At 36.0% G+C, this 27268-nt stretch overlaps 2 protein-coding genes across 2 annotated transcripts; one reads left to right on the plus strand and one right to left on the minus strand.

The window, feature by feature from the left end:
• On the minus strand, positions 1 to 27268 carry LOC133530974 (pro-resilin-like). Its single transcript, XM_061869041.1, has 7 exons — positions 26739 to 27268; positions 24689 to 24729; positions 10416 to 10548; positions 9419 to 9525; positions 1956 to 2091; positions 999 to 1094; positions 1 to 756 (listed from the first exon to the last, which is right to left on the minus strand). The coding sequence occupies exons 2-7, from the start codon at positions 24701 to 24703 to the stop codon at positions 662 to 664; spliced, it is 582 nt and encodes a 193-aa protein (XP_061725025.1). The 5' UTR covers positions 24704 to 24729; positions 26739 to 27268; the 3' UTR covers positions 1 to 661.
• On the plus strand, positions 5490 to 8459 carry LOC133531092 (ommochrome-binding protein-like). Its single transcript, XM_061869195.1, has 2 exons — positions 5490 to 5641; positions 6296 to 8459. Exons 1-2 carry the CDS (start codon positions 5609 to 5611, stop codon positions 7121 to 7123), a joined length of 861 nt encoding a protein of 286 aa, XP_061725179.1. The 5' UTR covers positions 5490 to 5608; the 3' UTR covers positions 7124 to 8459.

Consider the following 27268-nt stretch of genomic DNA (forward strand, 5'->3'; position numbering starts at 1 on the left):
TTATTTTCATTTCGCATTTTATTTTCTTACAAAATAATACTGGTACAAAAGTCTTAAATAAAATACTGGTAACACTTTTATCACAAAAAGTTTTACAACTAAGTATTTTGTACTGTAACCTTAAGAATTTACTATTTGCACTCCTTTTATGTAGCGTGTTCCTTTTCCTGCCTATGGACCATCACGATCAAAGTTTGTAACTTGCAGTATAGGTACCTCGTAAAACTAGAGATATAAGTACAGATCTGTCTCACTGACACGTCTACACGTGTATCTCTAGCTTAAATATTGGTGGTCAATGGTAATCAGGGTACTTATAACTTCCCTACCACGCACTATAGCCTTAACAGAAATCAGAAAAGCCATTTGAATTTGGAATTTGTTATGCAAGAATATATTTTCCATGGGCTATTATTATCCGTCGTGGAGAAGAGACCATTAATTTTCGCTATACCAGAGCGGTACCTTTAAGGACTTTTATCTAATCGGTACTGCGCGCGAATGCTTGTTCAGCTTGTAGGAGATATTTGCTTATTTTACAACTATTTAAATATATTTGGTGGTCAATGATAGCCGGGACCGTAGGCGCCGGTCTTCACCCTCCCTTTTCTGTTGTTTATGACGTTTGCTTACATTATAACTAACTAAACATATTTGGTGGTCAATGATAGCCGGGAGGTCCGTAGGCGGTGGAGGGGCGGGATCCAAACCCAGTCAAAGAACCGCTGAAGTCTGAGGGTTGTTGGTAGTTGTAGCCTGAAACAAGCAGGTAAACGTAGGATTAGATATCGTATAATAAGTAGTACTTTGTATAGGCTTGCTGTCTTACGAAACCGACATTTAACGGAACTGAAGATAACCAATCATGCTGCTATCCTTTTTCTACCGATCCGATTCATCAGATAATTATACTGTCGCTCTCGGTGTTATTCTTTTTTTATTACCAAAGCGCCCACTCTGCCAAAAGTAGACATAAGAAGAAAGTTCTTAGTTTTCACCTTGATTTTGGTTCCTAGTAGGTTCGGGATACCGCGCCTCGCCCTCATACCTGACGTCAGCGTGGAAGCCAGTCTGCCAGTCAGCATGGTATGTCACTGGAAATAAACAGCAATTTTGAGAGAAATAAGTACTCACACGACTTTCCGTAAAAAAAAAATGTTATACGCGTAAGTCTAAAAACTGAGCGAAGTGTTCAGCGGAGTAGAGCGCGAGGTGTTCATAGCAAGTTTACATTACATTGTTCTTTGCCGTTTGACGTTACGTTGCCCGCCCCGCTGAACGCTTGTCACTAAGGCCGTACGATCGCCCACACTGTTAACTGTCCATCGGTGGACCTAATTACAAAAGGCATAAGGTCCACCGATGGACAGTTAAGAGTGTTGCTGTTTGTACACTTATGATCTCAAAGCATGGAATGGATCCATGGAACACTAGAGTAGCAAATTGTTTTATCCACCCATCACGCCCACTGTAGTTAATCCATATTTATTTAGGTACTATGCTATTACGACAAGTTACTAGTATTGCTCTTTCACTTGTTATAATAGGTAGAAAAAATAGACTATATTAGTCGTATTTTGACTTCACTTTTTAGAAACTCAATCTGTACTGTATTAGTAGTACTTATTTACTAATTTCAAAACGATTTAAAGCAGAATTTCGTATAATTCTAACTCCAACCTTATTGTAAGGAAATACGTTACCAATCTGCATGTGTCCGCCCTACAGCGCCACTCTGTATTCCTCTGTGACCACATTGTCATAACTCTCTCGTCGGTCGTAGACGTCGTGTAATTCAAACTTCAACCTTAACGTAAAGAGATACGTTACCAATCTGTTTGCGTCCGTCAGGCAGCACCACTCTTTATTCCCCTCTCACCAGGTTGCCATTTCTATCGTCGGTCGTAGACGTCGTGTCATTCTAAACTCAACCTTATTGTAAGGAAACACGTTACCAATCTGCGTGCGTCCGTCAGGCAGTGCTACTCTATATTCCCCTCTGACCACGTTGCCGTCTGAGCTCTCTCGCCGGTCGTAGTCGTTGCCAGATTGGGCGTCCTTTACGGAGTACCCGAACTCGTATGACTTGGGCTGGAACAAAAGTAACGTTTTAGTACTAACTACGGCCCGCGAGCCGGACGTGACCCTTGTATGTATGTTTGTATTGTATGTTTTTTAGCGGAAGAGTCAAAGGTCAAATATGTAGGCAATTTATTTTTTTGACCGGATGGCCATGATCCGGCCGGATCCGGCTGGACCGGATCCGGATTGGTATAGGAATATTTAAGTTAATTAAATTACATATTTTTCTACTTTTTTGCGTAATACCTATTCCTAAATCTATAACTTGAAGTTAATAAATAACTTCTTAACAATAAAATAGAACTTAGTAGAAAAAAAGTGTTACAATGTCAATATCACTTCTTGTTTGACAAGTTTTCATAACAGTACCCCTAGTGTAAATATTTTCGACAGCTAAACGTGACGTACGCGTTTGCGTTAAGTGTCATTTTGTATGAGATTTTTGACTTTCCAAAACGTCCCGCTTGGCGCGCTGTTCAAAAACCCATACAAAATGAGACTTAACGCAAACGCGTACGTCACGTTTCGCTATCGACTAAAATTACACTAGGGGTACTGTTCTCTGATTAAATTCTTTGTAACGTTGGTATCCATTCTAGTAACGAATAAAGATATTTTACTTTTAATGCGCTCCAATATTATCTTGTTCTAATTTTTTTGTCCGAGAAAGTAGTAAACTATATGATTTTAAAAAAATACAGAAAAGTATATTGGTCCAATTAAAGGGAAAAGAAACATGACATGTCGATCTCATGCGCAAAATAATAGAGTGTAGGATTAAAAACCATCGCGGAAAGGGACTTCCTAAGAAAAGTTACATGGATCAAATAAAGAATTGACTAGACGTAGAGTAGCACATACCAGGATATAAAGGAAATTGCATAAGATTGGATGAAATTGTAAAGACAAAAGATTCTCTCTTAAATTTGAATAGACAAGAATCTATAATTTATCATAAATATTTATCAAATTTAAGAGAGAATTAATTTAATCGGAGTAAGCTAAACGGCGACTTAATCCTGTTCATTTGTTTTGTTTTAATCTTCTATCCCAACATTATGATATAACCTTAACCTTCTCTTTAGCTTAAATTAAAATTGCCTTCCATGGCATCTCCATCCTTTAATTTTTCCTTCTATTACAGTATTTATGTAATCGTCATATCGTACCACCAATATGAAAGAAGAAGAAATCCTCTCCTGTTCCCAGTCAAACTTAAACTTTTTCATTCGTTTTCTGTTTTGTTCAACTTCATACCTCTCATCCGTCGCCTATTCCTCTTCTAAAACGCACAGCGCGTGCTGTATTTAGGCATTTTTTAATGTTACCGGATCCGGACCGGATCTGGTGATTTTTACCGGATCCGGTAGCTCCTGAAAAGTGCCGGATCCGGCCGGATTACCGGATCCGCCGGACCGGATTGCAATCCCTAATGAATACTTAAATACATAGAAAATACCCATGACGGCCATGACCCAGGAATAATTATCCGTGCTCATCACACGAATAAATGCCCTTACCAGGATTCGAACCCAGAACCAACGGCTTCGTAGGCAGGGCCACTATATAGGTACCCACTAGGCCAGACCGGTCGCCATATTATGTACCTACTAACCCACGACATAAATAATGAGTAAATAGGTTCAGCATCAACAGTAGCGGATGAAACAAAGCGCCAAAAGTAACTGATATTCCGGATAACTTTTCCAAATATTGAAAAATCTCTAAAATTTACTATCAAAAGTATATCTTTTAACGTCTTAATTGTTCTACATAGAGAACCACCACATTTTGTTGAGCTGTTACAGAATGGTAAATACTTTTGAAACCTTGTTTGATCCGCTACTTTTGATGCTGACTGTACCTAAATATATATATGCCTCGAAAAATGTTCGCTTAAATACCCACAAATGGCCAACCAATCATTTATGCCTGCGCTTCATCACATTGCATCATCACACGGAAAAAACAGTTATGTTAAATTTACAGATAATTTGTAAAATTTACAGAGATATGTGTTAGATTTACAGATTTCTCTGTAAATTTTACAAATTATCTGTAAATTTTACATAACTATTTTTTCCGTGCATTATTATCATTGCATACCGTAAACCTCGCCATCAAGGTTGGTGCAATACATAGACCCATAGTACCTACGAACTACGAAGTACTCTACTTGTCAACTATACCTCAACTTGTACGAGTATTTAGGGTTCTAAGATGACGAATATGTATCCGTGATTGGTCGAAGTTGTCATTACGACTCCACGATAAAGATAACCTACGGCGGGTCATTTCGCATGATTTGGAACAGAGGATGAGTAGAGTGGTTCGTTTTTATAATTTGATGTTGAATTTGGCAAAGCTTTTGGTAAAGAAAAAGTTCTAGAAGACTGTCTATGAACAATAAAGGCCTAGTTTCGCCTCGAGGTTAGAAAGTCATAAGACGCAACAGGAAAAACATAATAGATAATCATTTATAAAATCTAAACTAGATCTGTCTAGAGAAACAAATGCGTTTTTAGGATTCAGACGCAACCGTGGATAACTTTGGCAACATATTGATGTGCAGGAATGATAATGGTTAATGGTAGATTGGTAGGAGTTAAGTGGCGATAAATTAAAACATGACCGAAGGGAGTGTTTTAAATCGACACGAGTTGCGAATTACCTATTCGATTCGCACATGTATCGTACAACGTTTTACAGTACATATGACCCTTTAAAATTTTTACAGCACATATGGTGCTACTTTCCCGGACCCGTGCGGTAATGAGCACTTTCCGTGCATATATCGAAACTTTCAAGAGCCATATGTACTGTAAAACTGATGAATAAATATCTGCAGGTGAGCATTCGTGGGTTGGCAGTCATTAAGTGTAGTCGATGTTTGTGATCTAGCTGATTGATGAAAAAATATACATAAAGTCAGAAATTTTAGTCGAGCGTTTATTCTCCACCACAATTAGGCGGCACCCTTTACATGGTGGAGGATGCTACAACTAGCGTGAAGCTCGACAGAAATGGGTGCCCTTCATCCCTTGCTCAACAATCTACTTTTAATACCGTAAACTGTACCGTACATTCATATGAATTTCATGGGTCTCTATTGTTTCCCATAAAGTTTTAAGTCATAATGTATTGTTTGTCCGCATTTTCGTTAGTCATAATTTGGTTTTTCTCAGAAACGCGTAACTTTTCAGGATTGCCATAAAACAAACCTAACCTAACCTAACCTATCTATAGGATAATCTAAGGAAATTCCTGAAAAGTTAACGGTTTCAGAGTTATGACTAATGATAATATGACTATCATTACATTATGACTTTCAATAATTATGTCAAACAAAGGGATCCGGAATTTCATAAAAGTACTAGAAATATGTCTATAATTTATTATGGTAGTTTAATCGCTGCAAGTATTTTGCGTAAAATTTTCTTCATGTGAATTTATTACAGATATGACTTTTGGTCTGCTACTCCATGCATCTTTTATTCTACTATGATAGCGTGCGCAAACAATTATTATGTTAGTTGTCATGAACACGCGGATTCAGACGGTAAGTCCTTTTTATTTTATTTTGTAGGTACTTAAACTTTATCTAAACTAAACTCTAATTGAAAATTATAAAATGTATCAAATCAACCTCTTGAAGAGAATGCAACTAAAACTTTAAGAAATAGAGAAAATTAACCTCGGAGCAATATTGTATAAGAGATAATAAAAATCTAAGCTGGATATTTGTTATATTGAATAACCTAGGCGTTGACACTAAGGGCCACTTCCACGATCCCACTAACAAGGGGTTAACTGGTTAAACCGTTACCCTAGTGTCAAATTGTACTGGTAACCACGGTAATAAGTGATTGGTGCTAGCGGCCCTAAGAAAAGCAGAGGCCCAAGGGTGCTTCCCTGTGGGACACTAATAATTCGTAGTTTGCTCTTTTAACTTTTGTCTGTATTATAACTTCAAATATTATTAGATCTTTTCAACTTTTAATTTTTCGATATTACTTAATTCTATGTAATTCAGGATTTCTAACAGTGTTAAAACTCTAATTTACTTATAAATTATCTGGACTACCGAGTCAAATGCCTTTGATACATTTAAAAGACGGAACAATAATTCAATTTATTATACTTTACTGCTTTGAATATACTTCGAGTTCACAACCTTTATTTTGGATTAATTATTTCCATTTTTACATTTCAGCTAATCATGAAGCTCGTTATCCTAATATCAAGTCTAGTCATCGTCCAAGCTGGAGTTACAAAGCGAGACACTCAATGCGAAGGACCTCTTGTAAACGGAGTTCAACACAGCAAAGGCATACTTAAAACTGACCTCGACAGGCCGTACCTTCTCACCACAGATTTCAGTAGTAACACGCTTTACTTCAGCTACACCATCAAAGGTGAAGAAGAAGGCTTCAAATCTGCCAAGCTTAATTTAAACACAAAGGAATTCTCAGATATAGATGGCGTCCCAAATGGCTTTGCACAAGCGGTAGACGAAAGCACTCACGAAGTTTATATCGGTGGAAGTGATGGAATATATAAATATAAACCAAATGCAAACAAAGCTGATTTTTTCGGAGCAAACGGCACCGACATTTGGACGATATACTACAAGGATGTGCTCTACTTTTCTATTTTTCCATCCCAGTTCCTGTACACTTTTGATAATGGTGAAATAACAAGGTTCAAAGATCTGGAAGATACTCTAGTAGATAGTTTTCTTATTGACGATGAAAATACACTGTTTTTCTCAAACAGCTCCGGTTTGTACAGTCAAAAGAAAGGCACGAAAGATGCGATTAATATATCTGGTGAAGATATTCGCATAAGAGGACTGACTAAAAATAAAGATGGTGATGTCTATGTTTGCGTTCAAGATGGTATTTACTCTGTGAATAAAACGCATCATTATTTAGGGAAATATGTGGACATTGATGATGCTTTTGGTGTTGCATTTGACAATCAGAACAACTTGGTGTACGCTGATGCGACAAATGTTGTGAGACTTACACCTTGCAAATGAATAAAGTGTTTTATATACCTACCTTATACCGTCTACTTATTAAATTATCTGTCTTGTTATATTTAAGAATAGGTTAGTAGACTAGTAGTTGCCTATTTTTGTTTGCATACAACTGTCATTAGTTTCAGTCCAATGTCTTGGTTTTACTTTGTATGGCCTTCCTAATTATTTATTTAACTAAATTTTATTCTATTAACACGAAACTAAATCCACATTGTAAATTAGTGTAAATTTTATAAAAAGTTGATCAAATTCTAACGCGTAAAATAATAAGTCCCCAACATGCTCATACACTGTGACGAATAGAGGCCATAAGGGCACAACCGAATACAGTCACTAATAGGAAGGAGCAAGGGTCACATTTCAATGTCGCAATATGATAAAGTCAGTAATTTACCAGATAATAGGGAAGTATAAACACATGCATCAGTACTCAGCGTGGAGTCAGACCAAATAAACGTGATAATGAATTATATATTCGCGATTTTCCTGTTCTGCGTTGAAGCGAAAGTTACAAAGTATGTGTCGAATGTTCCTATTCGGAAAATCGGCAGTAGATTCTACAGAGAAGAGTTACTGACAGACCAATTTCAAGACCCGAGAGAATTGACCTACGATTCTTCGAGCAGAAATCTGTTCTTCACATATATGGATGATGAGTTGCAAAATTCTGGAAGAGGCTACGTCAACGTGGTAACGAAAGAGACTAAGAAGATAGATGGGATAGCTAGAAACAAAGCTATAGGAGTTGATTTTGATACTGGTGATGTCTATTTTGGTTCAGACGATGGCTTATACAAATTCGATCCTGTATTCAAAAATGCTACAGTACTAGGTCTGTATAACGTTAACATAATGAAAATTGTAATTCGCAATAATGAAATCTACGTCTTAGACGCAAACAACCATAGCATTTATAAAGTTAGAAACACTAGAAAAGCTAGTAAAGTTGGTGAATGGAAAACAGTTATGGAGTTTGATGTAGATTACAGTAACAACCTACATTTTGTGAATATATGTGGACTTTTTTGCGTACCGAATGGCGCGGAAGAAGCAGTGAAAAATGAAAATTTGCCCCTCGTTTATCATTTTCTAATAGACGAACAGAAAACTTTTGGAATGACTTTGGATTCTTTGTATGAAATAGATTGTCAGAATGGAACAGCAAAGAAAGTAGCGGATATAGATTTTTATATAAGAAGTATAACATTTGGTGATTATGGTGACATATATTATTCGACCGATGTCGGTTTGTTTAAGTTGAAACCGATCAATCATTATGTTGTTTTCGATATAAAAAGGTCGAGGACGTAAATATTAAAACGTTTGATAAGGATTTATTCGTATTATTTATAACACGTAGACTAAACAAACCTTTATTTATGTTGTAGTTACATTATATTCTACTAACAACTGAACTTATATCTTATTGCTAAAAACCGGACAAGTCGAGACGGACTCGCCTATATTTGTTGTTATAGCGGCAACAGAAATACATCATCTGCGCAAATTTCAACTGTCTAGCTATCACGGTTCATGAGATACAACCTGGTGACAGACGGACGGACGGACGGACAGCGCAGTCTTAGTAATAGGGTCCCGTTTTACCCTTTGGGTACGGAACCCTAAAAACGTTGAATAATACGGGTGTCTTTCTTTCAGTTAACAATTAGGGTACCCACATTTTTATAAGGCTTCATCATACAGCTTTAAAAAAAATCAAGGTTTCAATATGTCTTCAATATGTATCAAGGGTCCAGCTAAATAATAAAGGCTTTGCTTTAAGATCCATTTCTCTCATAATGTCCACAGGTAAGACTTATAACCCTAATTCATACTACTTATAAACAATTTTTTGACTCGTTTGCGACTTAGGCACTACTTTCGTAAAATTTAGAAACCATTCGAAAAACGGCTATGGTAAACGATACGCTCATGGGCTCATTGCTCATGAAGTAGCTATAAATATTAAATACCTACAACTCTTACTAAAATTAGGAGTATTTCTGTCAATCGGTAAACTGCATAGGTACCTTAATATAGAGGCGTCGCAGAACTGAGGCATTTACCTTTGTATTTTTTTTTCTAGTGCTCAGTAAGGGGACATCAATTATTTACGTTTATCGGTTTACCGCGAAAATTTGTTATCAGCCTCTCTATCACTCTTGTACATTAAAAAATTAAGGTTTTAAGGGATAAGAAGATGAACGAAGTGGTTCAAGGTACTCGCGGTAGGCCCTCAGATTTCGGCGAAACCGAGGTGAGTCTAGTAGGTATAAAACGTAAATCACTTACTACTTCATGATCGTGACCATGGCCATGATCATGTCCATGGTTGTTGCCCTCGTACTGCCCTCCGAAGCTGCTGGGCGGCAGGTAGCTGTTGCTGGGTGAACTGAACCCTGAAAAGCAAGTCAGTCATAAAAGTACGTAACAACAATTTTATCACGCAGCTTACGCTAGACCGGGCCAGGGCCGTGCCGTAGCTTCCGGTGCTTCGTGTACTATGGAAAGCACCAGCACGTGATCACCGATCAGCCGTCATAGAAAATGACGTGTCGGACGCCTCGGCTCGGCCCGGGCCGCGCTAGAGCCGTCCTCAAAAGAGAGTCCGTATAATATTCAAGCTAGGTATAAACAATAGTAATGTAGTAGTAGGTTACACTTCCGTGCGTCTGCGATGTACCTATATGTACCTAATCATACTACCATTATTTTGCTTTTTCTCTAAAAAAACTCTAAAACCAAACCACCATAAAATAAGCTAGATTTCATAGTCTTTATAAAATAGCTACCAGGTAAGCATTGCATGTTTTTTTTTTCAAATGATATAGTATTTATTTTAACGCCCTCTATCGGCGAGTAGTAAAAGTTTAACAAATCTACTAATAACAAAAGACTGTCCCAACATAAACTCGGCCGCGAGATGGAACATGTAGTACTTTCACTTGCAACATTCAAAAATATTTTATAAGCAAGCCGGCCAAGCCGGAATTAATTTATTTCCCTTTTCGTAAGCCGAAGAAAAATTGGGTACACTGGGTACTGTATGAAGCAGGCAAACCAGTGGGAATAAATGCGGTGGGTTGTGCAGATACCTACTTCCCTCGCTATTCTCGCTAACTCGGTACTGGTTGGTACTGGTACTCTTTAGTTAGTAGTGAGTGTGTTGTGTTGGTAGCGTGTACTTACTACTTAGCACACGTTACCAACATAACACAATTCTTTAATCTAATTGCAACGAGGTAACTTCCTCCAATGGTCAGTTAACCTGTTAAAGCCGGAAGGTTACCTGTGTCTACCGGCGGCAGGTAGGTGTTGCTAGGGGTGTTGTACCCGGAGTTCTGGAAAGTGCTTCGTCCGCGGTTGTATCTGACCGGGGGCTCGCAGCTGGCCAGGGTCGCGAGGAGAAGCAGGTTCAGAGCCTGGAATAGAACATCGGTACCATCATCAATATCTGGGAGACATATAAAACTCAAAAATGCGCATTTCGCCATAAGCAGAAATACTCGTACCCGTGTACCATGAGTCACTGACTGTGTCAAAAACTCAAAACTGACATAATTATACGCTATCGAGGGCGTAATTTACTTTATATACACCTCGCTCCCACTTATATGCCAGTACGAGCGAGATGCATAGAATATAAGTTTTTGGCAAAAAAAATATTTTTGGTACAAGCTTTTATCGCTGACTGTACTCTTCTTTCCACAAGTAACTAATACTCACCGAGACAATTCTAAAAACCCCAAACACAATTAGGTTACGTTGTTTTATCACAGAGTTCCTATGGCCACCTCCTGTCTCCATCATCAGATCATCTCGATGGTACCATAATATTGCATTGTCACCCGACTTACATATGTATGCAAAGTTTCAGCTTCATCGGAAACCGGGAAATGGGTCAAATTTAACTTGCAAGATTTGATTTATACAAACAGACAACGGTCAGGTGAAAGTAAATAAAAGCTCGTAAGTAATAATAAAGTAAGTTACGTTCTCGATAGCGTTTATGTCAGTGCCCACAGAACTATATCGATCAGTGCCGAACTGGTGGTAGCCAGAAAGACCTAGCTAGATCGATTTTTAATTCCCGAAAATCCCCTTATGTAAATCCTAGGCAAATATTAGGTACTTACAAAAACTACACCATAATAAAGTACCTAACCAGGCCGCGTAGCCAACGTGCAAATCGCTTACGCTCCCGTAGCGATCGAAACGCAACTGTCACTGTCGCACTAATATGGAAGAGTGATAGAGAGACACAAAGCGATTCGTTGTCGAAGCGATAGCGATTGTCACCTTGGCTAGACCGGCAGTACTGTCAGTACCAAACCGAGACCACAATACAGCCAATAACTGGGAATTTTATATTCTGATTTATTTACATTGAAATTGCTAACAAACAAATGTTAGTAATTTCAGAATGTAAATGATTTGTTATTGTAACTATTGTAAGTAAAAATCCATAACAGTGGGTACCTATATATTTTATTTTATAGCAATAATAATTTATGATTAAACAAACTTACCTGAAGTGAAGTTTGATCATAATTATACAAGACGTTACATCCTCGAGATTTAATTTTGACTAGGTAGTACACTGTTTAATGTACTAGGCATCCAGCACAATATTTAGATATAAGAAAATAAAATTGTCAATTGATCCTCTCGTTCTCTCCGCTGCGCCCTCTGTCGGCGCGCGCGTCACCTCATTACTTTAGAGAGTTAAGGCATCTACTCTGCGAAATTTTGGGATGAATTGAATGGTAAGATGTAACAACTAACTACCATTCAAACAGGGCGGGATGGGACATTAAATCTCTTCGGATGTAACGTCTTGTATAATTATGATCAAACTTCACTTCAGGTAAGTTTGTTTAATCATAAATTATACTATCGACGTTACATCCTCGAGATTTAATTTTGACTAGGTAGATGTTTAGCGCCCTTTCGCAGAGTTGGGTGAAAACTAAAGGAAAAAACACTACTGTAATCACATGGTGTTTTAATTAGTTTCTGTCATTATATGTGTATGATTATATAATATACGCTCATGATCAATCAGACATTATAAACTGCCTTAGCAAAGGCATTGTCAGCATTTGCTTCAGTTGTTAGGGGTCTATTGTACAATTTTGAGAATACTAACGAATTCCCGGACCGGCCTTCTGTCTTCTTAATTGTTTCAACTCACGGGCCTTGGCGATTGGCCGCTGAGGTAGCAGCGTGCCATGTGCTGTGAGCATAGAACAAGCTCGTACCCAATTCCAGTGTCACCATCGTGTTTTATCAAGAAACTAATTTGTGCTAGAACTAGCGTTATGTATTAGTCTTTTATTGTTAATAAAAGTCGTTCTATGCTGACGCTATTTTTAAGAGTTTGGGTCCTATCCATGTATGCTAACAATGTCCTGGCTGGGCAGATTTTTACTTTATTGGGGAATAACGGAATAACGAGACGTGGCATTGTCCTACCGGGATCGGATGTTTTTATTATATCATCAACAATGATTTTAATGTTATATTTATATATTTGAACATTGGGAGGCTTAATCAAGGATAACGACTGTACTCGTTGTGCCGTCGACAATCCGAGCAGAGTTACGGTTTTTCGTGTTAATAGATCCAGGCTCAAGTATATCTTCGTTTGGATATAAGGTAGTTAAGTGATCCAAAACTATATTCGGGTCCCAAGTTGTTTGGTATTTGGGGAAACAGGGTTTGGTTTCATAAACTCCCTTTAAAAACATAGACACATGTCTCACTCACATCTTTAGTAAGCGACTCTCCTAAAATTAATGATAGAGCTGAGCGAGAAGTATTTAGACTTGAATAGTTAGCTCCACGTTGATATTGCTCCGTTAGAAAATGTAATACTATGGATGTGTCCACTGAGAAAAAATCTAATTTATTGTTTTTACAATGCAGCCACCACTTACACAATGCACAATTATATTGTTTTAAAGAATTTGCAGATAAAATTGAAATCATTATATCAATCGTTTGGGGCATTAATGACTGCCTAGAAAATGCTTTCCTGATAATAGCATCGCCACCAAAACTTCCTCCAGAGTGGATGGTAAGTCCTAAAAGGGGATAGGAGCAAGTTAATACTAGGTACCAGGAAAAAAAATTCTGACGTCGACAAGGCTGTCAGTAGCGAAAACCACGGCTGGCTAGGCCAGTAGGGAACAATAATTATGCCAGTTGCTTTATAGGCAATTATCTTATTTAAGCATCTTAAAACTTATGAGAAGGGCGGAAATGCGTAGAAAAAAGAATACTGTAAACGCATCAATATTGAAGGCACTTGGATCCGGGAACCAACAGATATATTTCTGACATTTAGAATTAATTCGAGTGGCGAACATATCGATGTTAGGGACACCAAATTTGTCAATAATTTGAGTATCCGTATCCTCTGATAACTCCCACTCTATATCGATATTGGTGCGCCTGGACTCTTGATCGGCCTCCTTGCTGTCTCTTGATTTTTATATAAGTAGGATGCGAAAATAAATAGCTTTCTAATTTATATTATATTAATATGGTGTTCCCTATATGTAGCGTTCCAGAAACCGTGAGAACGTTTACTATTACAATATATGCCCCAGCCAATGAGTGATGAGTCTAAAAATATTTCCAATGCGTATGCGTGATCGGATCGGGTTTTTGGTGGTCATTATGTTTTCCTGCCTCCACTTTAAGTGTGGTTGAATTTTTTCATTTAATATCATATTAATATCATAATTATCACCTGAATTCCTTAACGCACGAAATTTTTCTTTTTAAACGTTTGGTGTATAACCAACCATAAAATACTGCCAAACAAGCAGAGGTAAGAGAACCAAGAAAAAGTATCAAATTCTCTGTTGGTTAAAACATTTTCTTTGGAAATATTTTTTGACTGATCATAGATATGTTTTCGTTTCTTGTAGGGCAACTCTAGGCTTATATTGCGAAAATTTATAAATCAAATCCTAGAAAGGTACATGTCTGTTTTGGCTACAATATACTTTTCTTGTCGTTAATCACAAATCCTAATTTCTTTAAGAGGGATACGGTTTCTGGCATTCGCTATAAGGACGACATATACACAATATATCGTCTAGATATATTACAAGCATTAAGCCTTTACTTCCAAGATGTGTAATAACTGATGGTTTCATAAGTTTAGTAAAAACAGGCTTGATTCGGAATTAAAAAATATGCCTCTTTAAGGTCAATCATTGCTAGGTATCCTGATTTAGGTACCAGTTTTGTGGCAGTACGAATATCTTTCAATTTCTTGTACAACTATTGAATTAAATGGGATTTTGTATCCAACAACATACTGCAGAACAACCGGATCATCTGTGATATCACGCCAATTATCAAAGTAAAACTGGAGTCTACCTGAGTGCTGCTTTACCTCTATTGATGTTTGCATGGCTGCCGGCTGTCTCTCTTGGACAACGAAGGCTGGTACTTCTCCGAGGTCGTCCGCCGGGGCTGCCGAGGAGAGGCGCGAGTCCGGTACCCACCCAGCTTGTTTGTTCGCGAACCCTGTTACCTGGGTTTTGTGATCCTCCAGTTTCCCTGGCGCGAGGTTTCTGCTATTGGTATTCCCAGAATGAAGATCAGCTATTAATTGGCTAACATCGGCCATCTGATTTATGATAGCAAGCTTTTCCATGTTTTCTGAAATTAGGGAACCTGTGAGCTTGGATAAACCTGCAATAGCCAATCCTAGTTGGGTTTGGGCCGTTCCCATTCTTTTGTCTATTTGCCTCGATGACTCAGACATTACAGCTGCAATTTCAGCATTCAGTTTAGGAGCTTTAAGTAATTTAAAGTTTTCCGGAATTAGACATTTCTCTGAAAGCTCCTCCTTTCCTGTTTTGCCTACGCCCTCAACTGCTATTCGCCCCCAACGTTTAGCTATCCACCCAGTGCCTCCAGGATATTAGCTGGCAACTCCACAGATGGCACTTCCGGCGTTAAAGTGCTTGGGCCTTGCAACAGGACCAGAAATGGGTGTTTGTGTAGCCTGGGCGTCGACCGAAGTTTTAACCGGTATTACTACCGATTTAATTTCTTCTGCATTAGAGTAGTCCGATGTCGAAGTTTCTGATACTTCTTCATAGTCAGACTAGTAATTTTTCCGCTGAAATTTTCCATTTGGAAACTGTAATAATGAGTTCCCATGCAACTAAAACAACTTCGAGCAAGTAGGTATGAGCATATATCGATCAGACGTTGATGTGTGCGTAAATATGAAGTGCATACCTCGACATGAATTTGTATTTTACTTTGCAAAATTGTATTTTAAATAAGGTCGTAATTGCATCACGATTCAAAAAAATTATAGACAACAAAAAGTTAGGACCGTAATCGCATCACGGTTCTAAATAACTTGTTATAAAAAAGTGGAGTTATGAGGGCTAAGAATTAAAAAGTTTGTTGCCAAACTTAACGTTTATAGTCATTGATTGCAATCTCATCGCAATTCTAGACTACAGTTATTGACCGTAATCGCATCACGGTTCTAATAACTTGTTATAAACAAATCATGGCATTAGGGCTAAGAATTAAAAAGTTTGTTGCCAAACTTAACGTTTATAGTCATTGATTGCAATCTCATCGCAATTCTAGACTACAGTTATTGACCGTAATCGCATCACGGTTCTAATAACTTGTTATAAACAAATCATGGCATTAGGGCTAAAAATTAAAAAGTTTGTTGCCAAACTTAACGTTTATAGCAGGGATCGGAAACCGGTATTTTTTGTATGGGAACGAAAACGGTATTTTTTCGTTCTTTGTTAATTATTTCATTTCTAATCGGGCAATGTAATAATACGAAGTCGTTATCTAAAAACACAACTGAGTCCTACATTTTGAGTATAAAATATATATGGTTATTTCGATGTTTTTGCAAAAAACCGGTTCCGATCCCTGGTTTATAGTCATTGATTGCAATCGCATCGCAATTCTAGACTACAGTTATTGACCGTAATCGCATCACGGTTCTAAATAACTTATTATAAACAAGTCAAGGTATGAGGGCTAAACATTAAAAAGTTTGTTGCCAAACTTAACGTTTAAAGTCATTGATTGCAATCGCATCGCAATTCTAGACCAGTTATTGACCGTAATCGCATCACGGTTCTAAATAACTATAATTTATTGTGTTCATTACACATACGATATCCACACATATTAGGATTTGCAGCACACAACAGCGTAGGGCTTAAAAACAGTTACATAAGGACGAATATTTCATTATTAACAAGGCTATTTATGTAACAGATTCATTCTAATAGCCATGCATGTCGATCCGTGTAAAATGCGCCTAATTACATTGGTAACTGGTTCATAAACGAACCGTGAAGCACTTGATTGGTGTGTTTACATTTTTTAAGATGTGCGGTAGGTAGCAAACAGCGGAGGCTCGCCGTCGCCGCTCCTGCACCATAGTGTCCGCGCAATCAGCTTTAACAAATTTACTTCGAAACAATAAACTCACCTTCATCGTCACTATAATAATAATGGCGCCGATCCACACTGCGTTTTAGTCGTTTGTTAATATATTCTGAGCGACGTCTTCTTCGTTTTCTCATGTTGTCGTGATATCCTTTTATACGTATGCGGTAAGATTTCACTTATTTTCACAAGATTCATAATTTAAATTGAAAAAACTTGAACGAGAGTGTACTGCGATGCCCGCACAAAAAAAGCGAATGAGGTGAAGCGCGCGCCGACAGAGGGCGCAGCGGAGAGAACGAGAGGATCAATTGACATTTTTATTTTCTTATATCTAAATATTGTGCTGGATGCCTAGTACATTAAACAGTGTACTACCTAGTCAAAATTAAATCTCGAGGATGTAACGTCGATAGTATAATGGCAATAGAGTTTCAATACAAATCAATATCAATAAAAACAGCAAATCACTATTGCGGAACCAATATACCTACATAAACATAAAATACAATAAATAGAAAAACAACGTTTCTCAAAAGTCCAAAATGTATTTTTTTTTGAGTACTTAATAGTAGGCAAAGAGCTTCCAAACATCTATAGTAGGCATGTAAAATGTTGGGAGTCAAAAAAATAGTTAAGTATTTATTTGCAGTTGTTGTTGATCAACCCCTCGTGCTAATACTGATACACGAATAAGCGAAAGATTTCGTTAACTTCGTACCACGAGCGTACCGAGCATTTCGAAAAGTGAAATCCTGAGCGTTGCGAGGGTTTCAAGGCGCGAAGGTTAAACAAACCTTGCTACTGAAAGACAACACATTTTTTTTTCACCACTAACGCGAGTAAAATACTAACTGTAAAACATTACGAATCAAATCCAGCTAGATGTTATTAAATATTTACCATGGAAACAACACAAAATTCACATCATTTTACTTTGCCACCCTTGTTGATAAAATACAACTTTCGCATCAGTTTTTAATAATAATGAGAGCCTTTACCAGCTGGTGTGGTAAAAATCACTGACCTATCACACATAGACAGTTAGTCCTCATAAGGCTAATCTGTTAAAAGTGAAGCCGAAACACGATCGATGTGTGCGTGCGACGCTCGTGTCTTACGCTCAGCGACACACACATACATACAAAAACGGGTTGCCAGAGTTCATTTATTCCCCTTAAAGTAGATGGATTTTAACCACTAAATTTATAGCAAAAGCTTTCAAGGTTTCTTTAAGGACTGCATGCATTTCTGTACTTTGTGAAATAATGTTTAAGTAAAAAACGTTTATTTTTTTATTGTACAAATGTGCACAGATAATAGCTGGTAGAATTGACTTTGGAATAATGATTTTAAATGATAAATATTTAATGACGATCATTTGGATTCGATTTGGTTTGATTTTATTTGATATCTTACATTTAATATTTTCTTCGGGTTGGTGTGGTGAAAAGTTTTGTGTTTCACTTGGGGCAAAATTTGTTTAACTCTCGTAACTTGAAACCCTCGCAAAGACAAAACATAATTTGAAATAAAAGAATGAAAAACTAAAAAAGAATATTTTCTACAGTCATACAAGGAACTTAAAGTAAGCATATTAATTTTATTTTATCAATATAATCGTCATGCCTCATTTGGAGGAAAAAAGATTCATATCACCTGGCAACATTTATAAGTAATGGCGGCTGACGAAAATTTGGATTTTTGTATTTACAATTACGTAAAAATATCACATTAAACTGGATACTTACGCGTGAAATGTTATATCAGGCGGTTTGTTTTTATTCACTGATGTGTTGTGACATCCATTCACCGCACAAACAACCATCTTTCTTGTATTTTTTAATTTATAACCGGGAGGTGTACACAAACCAACTCGACCTTGAGTACTGCGAGGGCCGTTCGGATACGATGACACGAGGGCGACATAATGTCGTACTCGAAATGGCTTCACTAGGGATGTACGACTAGGCATCTAGGCTAATTATAAATCTATGGTAAAAATGTTTCTTTTTCTGTTTCGCAAGCATTTTAACATCCTTTCTATATATTAACTCATGATTAGTGTACTAAATATAGCTAGGTAAGTATGCCACTGACCAAATATAATTAACTTGAAAACTATTGTTCACGTCATTGTAATTACAATTATAATAGTGTTGCATAATAATGCTTTTATATGACGCGAAAGCTGACAAATTCAGATTTATTGTTTCTAATTTCTAACATCCGAAATAGTTTAAAGTATTACGCTTAGTCATTTCCTAAAATCTGATATTTCAGTGTGAGTGTGAGTTAAACATTGCAAAATTTGCAACAGGTATTACCTACTTAATTTACATTATAATATATTATTTGGCGATATACTTTATAGTATTTTTTTATACAGTACCCCTAGTGTAAATAAATTCGATCTCGAAACGTGACGTACGCGTTTGCGTTTAATCTCATTTTGTATTGGATTTAGAAAGAGCGCGCCAAGCGGGACGTTTTGGAAACTCAAAATCCTATACAAAATGAGACTTAACGCAAACGCGTTCGTCACGTTATGATGTCCATTAAATTTACACTAGGGGTACAGGACGTTTATTTAGTCACCTGCAATAATTTACGGGGTGAATATATAGGTCATTATGAGAAACTTTTACTATGGAACCAACCCCGAAATCAAGAAGAAAAAATTGGATGTTTCATAAATGTTGGATGTCTGATCTTGACATTTTGTATTTCGTGATTTCGGGGTTGGTTCCATGGTGAAAGTTGCTCAGTATGACCCAGGGATCGGAACCGGTTTTTTGCAAAAACATCGAAATAACCATATATTTCGGTTTATTTTATACTCTAAATGTAGGACTCAGTTGTGTTTTCAGATAACGACTTCGTATTATTAGATTGCCTAATTAGAAATGAAGTAATTAACAAAGAACGAAAAAATACCGTTTTCGTTCCCATACAAAAAATACCGGTTTCCGATCCCTGGTATGACCTATATATATTCAGGCCGTAAATTATTGCAGGTGATAATAAACACCCTGTAAGTATAGGTTGTCCAACAACTAAGGAACAAAATAGAAGAAAATTACAGTCGGTAACCTTTTTGTTTTTGGCCAAATTTGTTGAGGTCTCAAAGTAAAGTAAGTAAAATGATGATGGCAATGACATGACATGACATGACCTATCATCATTAAACATCTGAGAACAGAATTGCTGACCCATAGCAATATACCATATAGACCATATTATGTCGTACATATATATTATGTAGACGTATAATTTAGGTTGGGGAGAGGGGAGACACTTACTCATTTAAATTATAAATTAAATGTTCTGATTTTGACAACGTCGTAGGATTAGAATTGCTATTTTATTTTACATCTGTTTTACCATGTCTCTCTAGGGTGAAGTCTCCCCAGTGGTATGGTCATAGGGACATACGGGACTAAAGGATTACCTATATACATAAACAAAACAAGATGCAGAGGCAGAGGTCACTAATTCATTGATATATCTTGTCTTGAGGTTGTCTCGTCAAAAGATAATTTAATAGGCGGCTTAATATCAAAGACAACAATTTCCCGAGATACAAACAAACATTGAAAGACAAAGATCCGATCCCGTCTCATTTCCATAGATTATTTCGCATTTTAATTGGTATTCCTGTTCATACAAATACCTACCTTACGCTTTCTGAATTAGAGCTCAAAACATATCTTTCGCTGTTTACAACACTTCGTATAAAGAATGACGTAAGCGCCGAGTATTTCTAAGAGTTATACGACGTTTTATAAAAGTAAGTTTAGCATACAATAGTTTCATTGTGGTAGATCCCTTTGTTATACAATTTAGTGTAGGATTACATGGAAATATGGATTACGGAAATTGGTTGCCTTGATACATGATGATGATGATTTCATTGTAGTTCAAAAAAGACGTAAGACGTAAAGACTTGCTTTAGTGTAGTAGGTAGAGGCACGGTAGTGCAAATAGTGCAATGGCCAAGTGCCGAAAACTTCACTGCACACTGCAGGTTCTGATTATCTTGACCAAATAGATTTTTGTTAATATTTTTAGCATTTTGTAGCGTCTTGGTAAATTAATAAGTGTGCGAATTTACATTTGGATGTTTTATAACTGAAAATAAAACACTAACCTAATATACTAAAAAACAGTTTGTTTAGATGAAATAATATGAAAATAAATATGTATGATGTATATGACTTAATCAGATCAGATTTTGTTTGCTAATTAATGCGCATTATAAAAAAAAGTAAAGAAATATTTTTTATTAAAATCGACGCAATTTTAAGGTCAAAAAGACGTTTGTTAAATGGGTAATGGGTAATAAAATGATGGCTTATAAATTTATAAGAAAATACTGCCTTAGATAAATTATATCGTATTTTTTATACTTTCTATTTATTAAGTAGGTAACTGCTCTTTCGCAGCCTGCTATGAAAACTGATTATTACATGAAACCTAGGGCCATGTGAACCGCTCCAGCAAATCGCCGGTGCGAGTGGCCCGCAGTGTAATATTAGGGCCCATTGCGTCAAGAAACCATTAGAATGCCGCGTCGTTCATGTATCCTAGATTCTAGAGCATAGGTAGTTGAGTAAAACTTGTCATTCTTGTGCATTTGAATTTAATATTAATATATGCCAAGACTTATGGATTTTACTTAGGCGCATGGCACACTGCGTCCGATTCGCACATCACTCCGAAGTTTGAGGGACACAACACTATGAACGTATTATAGCGACATCCCGCTCGCACGTCGGACCGACGTGCGAATCGGGCGCAGTGTGCCATGACCCTTAGTTTACATACCGACAATTTTATCGAAAATAATAATATTATCTTATTCTGTGCAAATGCTGTCCATAGCTATCTAACGTGGTAATGCCGCGAGCGTTATGGGCACCTTTGCACCGAAAGCGGTAAAGATTAGTTATGACTAGTTCGTTTTTGTGATCGCTTTTAACTAGAAAACAAATATATATTAATATATATTTAAAAAGTAAAAAATAAATCGTTGATCAGCACAGCAGTAAGTTGTTCCTATGTAGTATGTAGTGTATATTGTGGACAATTTTAAGGTACGTTATCTAGGGGCACGGCAGTGCTCCCTCCAAGTCCAGCAAAACAAAGAGTCACGATCGAACCATCCTTATCTCGAATTATTTTATTAGGATTTAGGATGTGATGATCATATATACAATCTGTAAAGATGAATGACTTTAGTCATCAGTAAATGATACCGTGCTAAAAGTCAGGAAAGACATTCTAATTTTTCAAATTTACATTTTATTCACTGATCACTCGTTGCGATCGTTGCAATTAGTGCGAGAGAGATGTGCGGCAAAAGATGTCAGGAGGTACATTCATTGTAAATATGTATTTCTAAAATTTTAACGCCATTTCGAGGGTAAAAGTTTTCATTGATATCATATCATTTATTCAGTAATAGTCATACTTTGTCATTTATATATACAATTCACTTAATATGCTGAAATTTCATAAATCATTGCAAAATTATCCTTCACTTTTCTATTTTTATTGCCGCTATTATTTTAATTAATATCTACCAACAAACGATTACTTATCATGCTACAGTAGGTATTGTGAAACGGCCCACATACATGTTATTATATGTTATATGTTATTATGGCAATTGAACGGAATATAATGACATAAATATGTACGGTCTGTGAAATGCGTCCAATGTCGCGAGTGATGTAATGTAGAAATTCGGGGGCATGTGGGTTATCGAAAAATCGCAAATGATTAGTAAGTCAAGTAAATTCATCCAGGTATTGGAAATATTTCTCAACAGCTTAATCACCAAAAGCCAAAAAGCTTAAATGGGAGGATTGAAAGCCCAGATGTTTGCCCAGCAGTAGGATACTTTAGGGTCTTAATAATTTAAATCTAATGTATATTGATTATGAAACTATATTGACAGTTCAGTTCAAATCTCGCCAAGTCGTACCGTGAAACTGGATCATTTAAAAATTGTGAAGTTATGTTTTTACGATTTACAACATTAAGATTACAGGACATATTTCTTAATTAATAAGTTAAATATTTTAAAAGGTTACTATTATATGTATATCGTCACAAATTATATCAAAAACTTATTCTGGGCAAGACGGAAGGAATGTTTGCCTAGAGTTCGCATGTTATTTATTGTAGCGCGGGAATGTCACATCGATATATTATACGTTTTTCGGATTTTTATGCAAATCACTTTACAGAAATATACTCGATAACTCATATGAAACTAGGGATTGCAGAACCGGTACTGTTTAAAAGAACCGGGATTTTCGGTACCAGCTAAAAATTAAACCGGGATTTCCCGTTATTTTCGGTACTTTCGGGACTGCCATCAAAATCCAGTTTTACCTCAACTTCAGTAAAAAATAAAACGAAACAATAGAGTTTCTATTGACATTTCTATTGTATATAACTATCAAACCTGCTCACAAAATTTAACCAGAGTCTGTAACGCCTTCACAACGGCAATTAGTGTAACTCATAAATAACTTAAGTTTTTTTCTTAAGTCGGACTTACGCTTGACTGAAGACTTTCTGATAGATTTCCTGTCATCCTTAGAGAAAGAACTGTTATAAACAGAAATAACTGAAAATATTTTCTGAAAATAATTTATTTTTTTCTAATACTTCCAGTAGTAAAGAACTGTTATGTTTATGTGTATTCTTTTTAAAATGTTAGACCCTTAAATAACTACTAAAATAATAATAATAAATATTTCAGATTCTATGAAAGGGATTTGATATATAGTGATAGACCAGTTCGCCAGACAATATCGGCCTGTAATGTTATTCGCGATTGTCAGCTTTTATTAATGACTTTACTGATCGACAACCTATATCGTCCGGCGAAGTGGTAATCAGTTGGCCTCATTACCCCCCATGAGTGCCCCCTATATTCAAAATTTCACCAGCTTAAGTCACATGACCGTCTTCGAGTCACAGTTTTACATATGTCTACCAAATTTCATCTTTATTGGTCCAGTAGTTTCGGCGCAAATAGGATGTGACAGACGGACAGATAGATAGACAGACGTACGAGTAATCTTATAAGGGTTTTTCCTTATGAGGTACGGAACCCTAAAAACGAACAAACTCGAAAAACAAAAAATTAATTACGTCATATATACGATATTCTAATCTAGTTACAATTGCATACTCAAATCTCATTCCGGCTATACTTTGCGCGGTAATATGAAGTACGTATAATACGGTAATACGAATTTGATTTAGTTTTTATTATGCGTTGCGAATCAGATCATCATAGACGTAATCTAATACGCATGCGTGGATACGCTACTTGAGATAAGTAGGTATGGTTGATTAAGAAAGACATATTTTAGAAGGATCTTCATTAAGATAATCTTCTTTCTTTACTTTATCTTTATAAAAATAAACACAAAATATATGTTGCGCCGGATTAAGCAAAATAATTTAACTAATAATTATATTATATTTTTAATAATTATATGTATTGAGTAATTAATTAATGTATATATTTAACGGCCTCCCTAGGCTATCCGGGTTTGAATCCCGGTAAGGTCATTTATTTGTGTGTATATCACGAATAATGTGTTCCCCAATTAAGGATGTTATCTATGTATTTAAAATATTAACATATATATTTAACTATATAAGTATCTATATCTTCGCCTAGTACTAGTACCCATAGTAACATCTTTGCTTAATTTGGGGTAGTAGTTTAACTTACTGTGACTTAGTCAATTTGTGTAAGTAATAATGTCCTTTAATATTTATTTTATTTATTTATTTATTTAGTAGGTTGATCTGTGTAAGATTGTCCCCAATTTTTTTTATAAATAAGTATATTTAACTTTTCTAAACTTCACATATGTTAGGTAGGATAGATAAGTTTTATTGTATTTTATTAGTTTTAAAGCATTTCATTTACCTACTGTTAATTTTAATGTATTTTGTATAACTTAGAGATATGGAATTAATACATTTGACTTTAGAACATATTATCATAATGATACATCATCATCATGTACCTATCATTTTCAATTTAAATACTCATTAACTTACTTTGAAAAACACCATCTCGAAGATTATCGTTGTATTGAAATCTGAAACAAACATGGTATTTTAAATTATGTCATTAAATAAGTAAGAATACAATTTACTTGTATACTTTTGAACTGTTTGATGCAGTGTTTTTCATTCGACTCGGCTAGTGCACTTTCGTGCGTTCTATTACTTACGCCAAATATTGTATTATTGTTTTTTTTTCATCGTATCATTAGGAATTAAACTATGTAGCTAGATCTAATGCCATACGAAATATGTCCTACAGTACCTACGCATTAAATCTCAATAAAAAAAACTAACGCACTAAGTCGGAACTTGGAACAAACATAATTAAAATGAACAAATAGTTTTATTACGTGTATTCATTTAAATCGCAGAGCATAACAGTCGTAATGAAGTGTAATAAGTCGCCACAGAAGTCGCGCAAATGTCATAATCTGGCGACGAAGTGCTAACTGCATTTACTAAATGCGTGCCACTGTTCTAATTATGCTTACGTCTGTTGTGGTTTGGTGTTGCAGTATAAGTTGAAGGCGTGGTTATTTTTTTTTTTTTTTTACTTAAGCCCTTAATTTACAGATTGTCTTAATTATTTCCTACTGGGCTTGGTGGGGAATTGGGGATTGAGCTATCTTAGTAATGGGATATGGGATGTAAGAACTTCATTGATATTGCATGCGTTTTGGATGCATTGCGGTATTTTATCGATTGATTGAATTAGTTGTATTTCAATAATCAGCAATGTGTAGTTAGGTAGGGTTACCATAATTATTCGGAACTGATACGGGACAAATCGGGTAGTAACAGCGTTACGGGGGTGGGGAGGTGTAAACAAAAACAGGACGGGAAAAATACGGGACGCTGCGTGACAGTCCGGTATGGGACGTATGGTAACACTACAGTTAGGCACACAATATTATCTACCGAGTGGTCTTTGGCGAATACATCTGTATAGTCTGGTCGGAAAGAGAAAAGTCGTGGAATGTATTGGGCTCCATACATTCCACGATTCTTCTCTTTCTGACCAGACTATACAAGTATGGATACATCCTTAGCCATAAATTGACCAGTTTTTAATAGGAGTTATCATCTAAATAACCACGTTAGCTTGAATTCGTAATCCAAGATTATCTAAATGGATACCCCCGTGGGTACGTTTCCCATACAAGAAGCCGGGAACTTCCCACGCTGGGAAAGCTAGATTCATATCTATGATGTTAACTCGGATGCAATAATGGGCTCTTTACAATCTTTGTTTTATTACAATTTAAGTTTTATGTAAGAAATCGACACATTATAAATCAGTAAATAAATATAATTAGAGAGTATTACCTAATAATTTAATAATATTTTCACAATTCTTTACGCTTTTGTGATATCATCGGTTATAAATCTGGTGGGTGGTGGGCGTAAAACTTGCATATAGGTTTAGGGTAGGAAATGCGCCAGGAGAAAATTGAATATGATTAAAAAAAAACAAAATAATAATAATTCAGGGCGAAACACCGCTGTGTTGAACCATTTTTGATATTTTTCATTCTTTTTTGGAGGCACCCAGTGTAAATCAAAATAATACGAGTATATGGTGTCGCTGATACGATAAATATTTACACATCTGTGATTCATAAAATATTATCGTCTAAATTAATTAGTGCGGTGTTGATTTGATAACAATTAATGTTAAGGTTATGATTTAAGTATGTTAATATTGAAGAATTATTAAGTTTTTTCGATATAGTTAGATATTAAGTGGAATATGTCAAACTTTTTGACAATATATTTTTTAATATTTAATAAATATTATGTAATAGGTAGTAATCATACCAACCATTAACAACATAAAATAGAAAATGTCATAATTATTAATTAAAAACTTAAAATTATTATATTATTAATTATAACACCAATATTGGTGATTTTTGACTATTGTTACTTGTTATATGTCAATGTTTATTTAAAGTCATTCATAAATAAAATAAATATCAATAACACCAAGTTTCCAACAAATTTAATTGAGAATCTAAATTACTTAAAAAACTAGACAAACCTTTTCAAAAACACAACAAAAATCACTAACAGAACAAAAAAAAACAATCCCGATTTTCGCGCGCAAATCTCGTGCGTACCAAAATGCGCGTTCACCGTTCTAAATTCAAATTGCAACTGATCTACATAGCGCAGAGATGTTTTATATAGAGCCATCACGGGCCATCATTTGTGGTTTAACTTTATTTTTGTGGCCTCGGTAAGTAAGGGCCTGATGAATTCGATGCTAATAGAGATGTAATAAGTAAGCAGGTACTGGCATTCGTACCTACTGTTCGTCTGCTTGAAAACAAATGGAAATGTTTATGACTTCAAAAGACCGTCGCGTCGCCATTTCGTTTTTCTTGAACTTGGCTTGACAGTTTAAATACCTATGTAAACTTAATAAATCACAAAGCGCTTGAAATGACAGAAGGTAGAGGAAAGGAACAGAATCTCCATATACCAAAAAGTGTCCGACAAAAAACCATAAATAGGTGGCGTATTGTATACACTTCTGGACCCGGGTATGTCCTTAAACTACGTCCAAAA

Source organism: Cydia pomonella, chromosome 24, assembly GCF_033807575.1.
Source record: "Cydia pomonella isolate Wapato2018A chromosome 24, ilCydPomo1, whole genome shotgun sequence".
Classification (NCBI taxonomy): domain Eukaryota; kingdom Metazoa; phylum Arthropoda; class Insecta; order Lepidoptera; family Tortricidae; genus Cydia; species Cydia pomonella.

What these genes read in the sequence shown, in the direction of transcription:
- LOC133531092 (XM_061869195.1), top strand. Translation starts at nt 5,609, where the DNA reads ATGTTAGTTGTCATGAACACGCGGATTCAGACG. An exon ending in TGAACACGCGGATTCAGACG is followed by an intron (nt 5,642 to 6,295) that starts GTAAGTCCTTTT and finishes TTTACATTTCAG; the next exon opens with CTAATCATGAAGCTCGTTAT.
- LOC133530974 (XM_061869041.1), bottom strand. An exon ending in CCTGCCGCCGGTAGACACAG is followed by an intron (nt 9,526 to 10,415) that starts GTAACCTTCCGG and finishes CTTGCTTTTCAG; the next exon opens with GGTTCAGTTCACCCAGCAAC. An exon ending in TGACGGACGCACGCAGATTG is followed by an intron (nt 1,095 to 1,955) that starts GTAACGTGTTTC and finishes GTTTATTTCCAG; the next exon opens with TGACATACCATGCTGACTGG.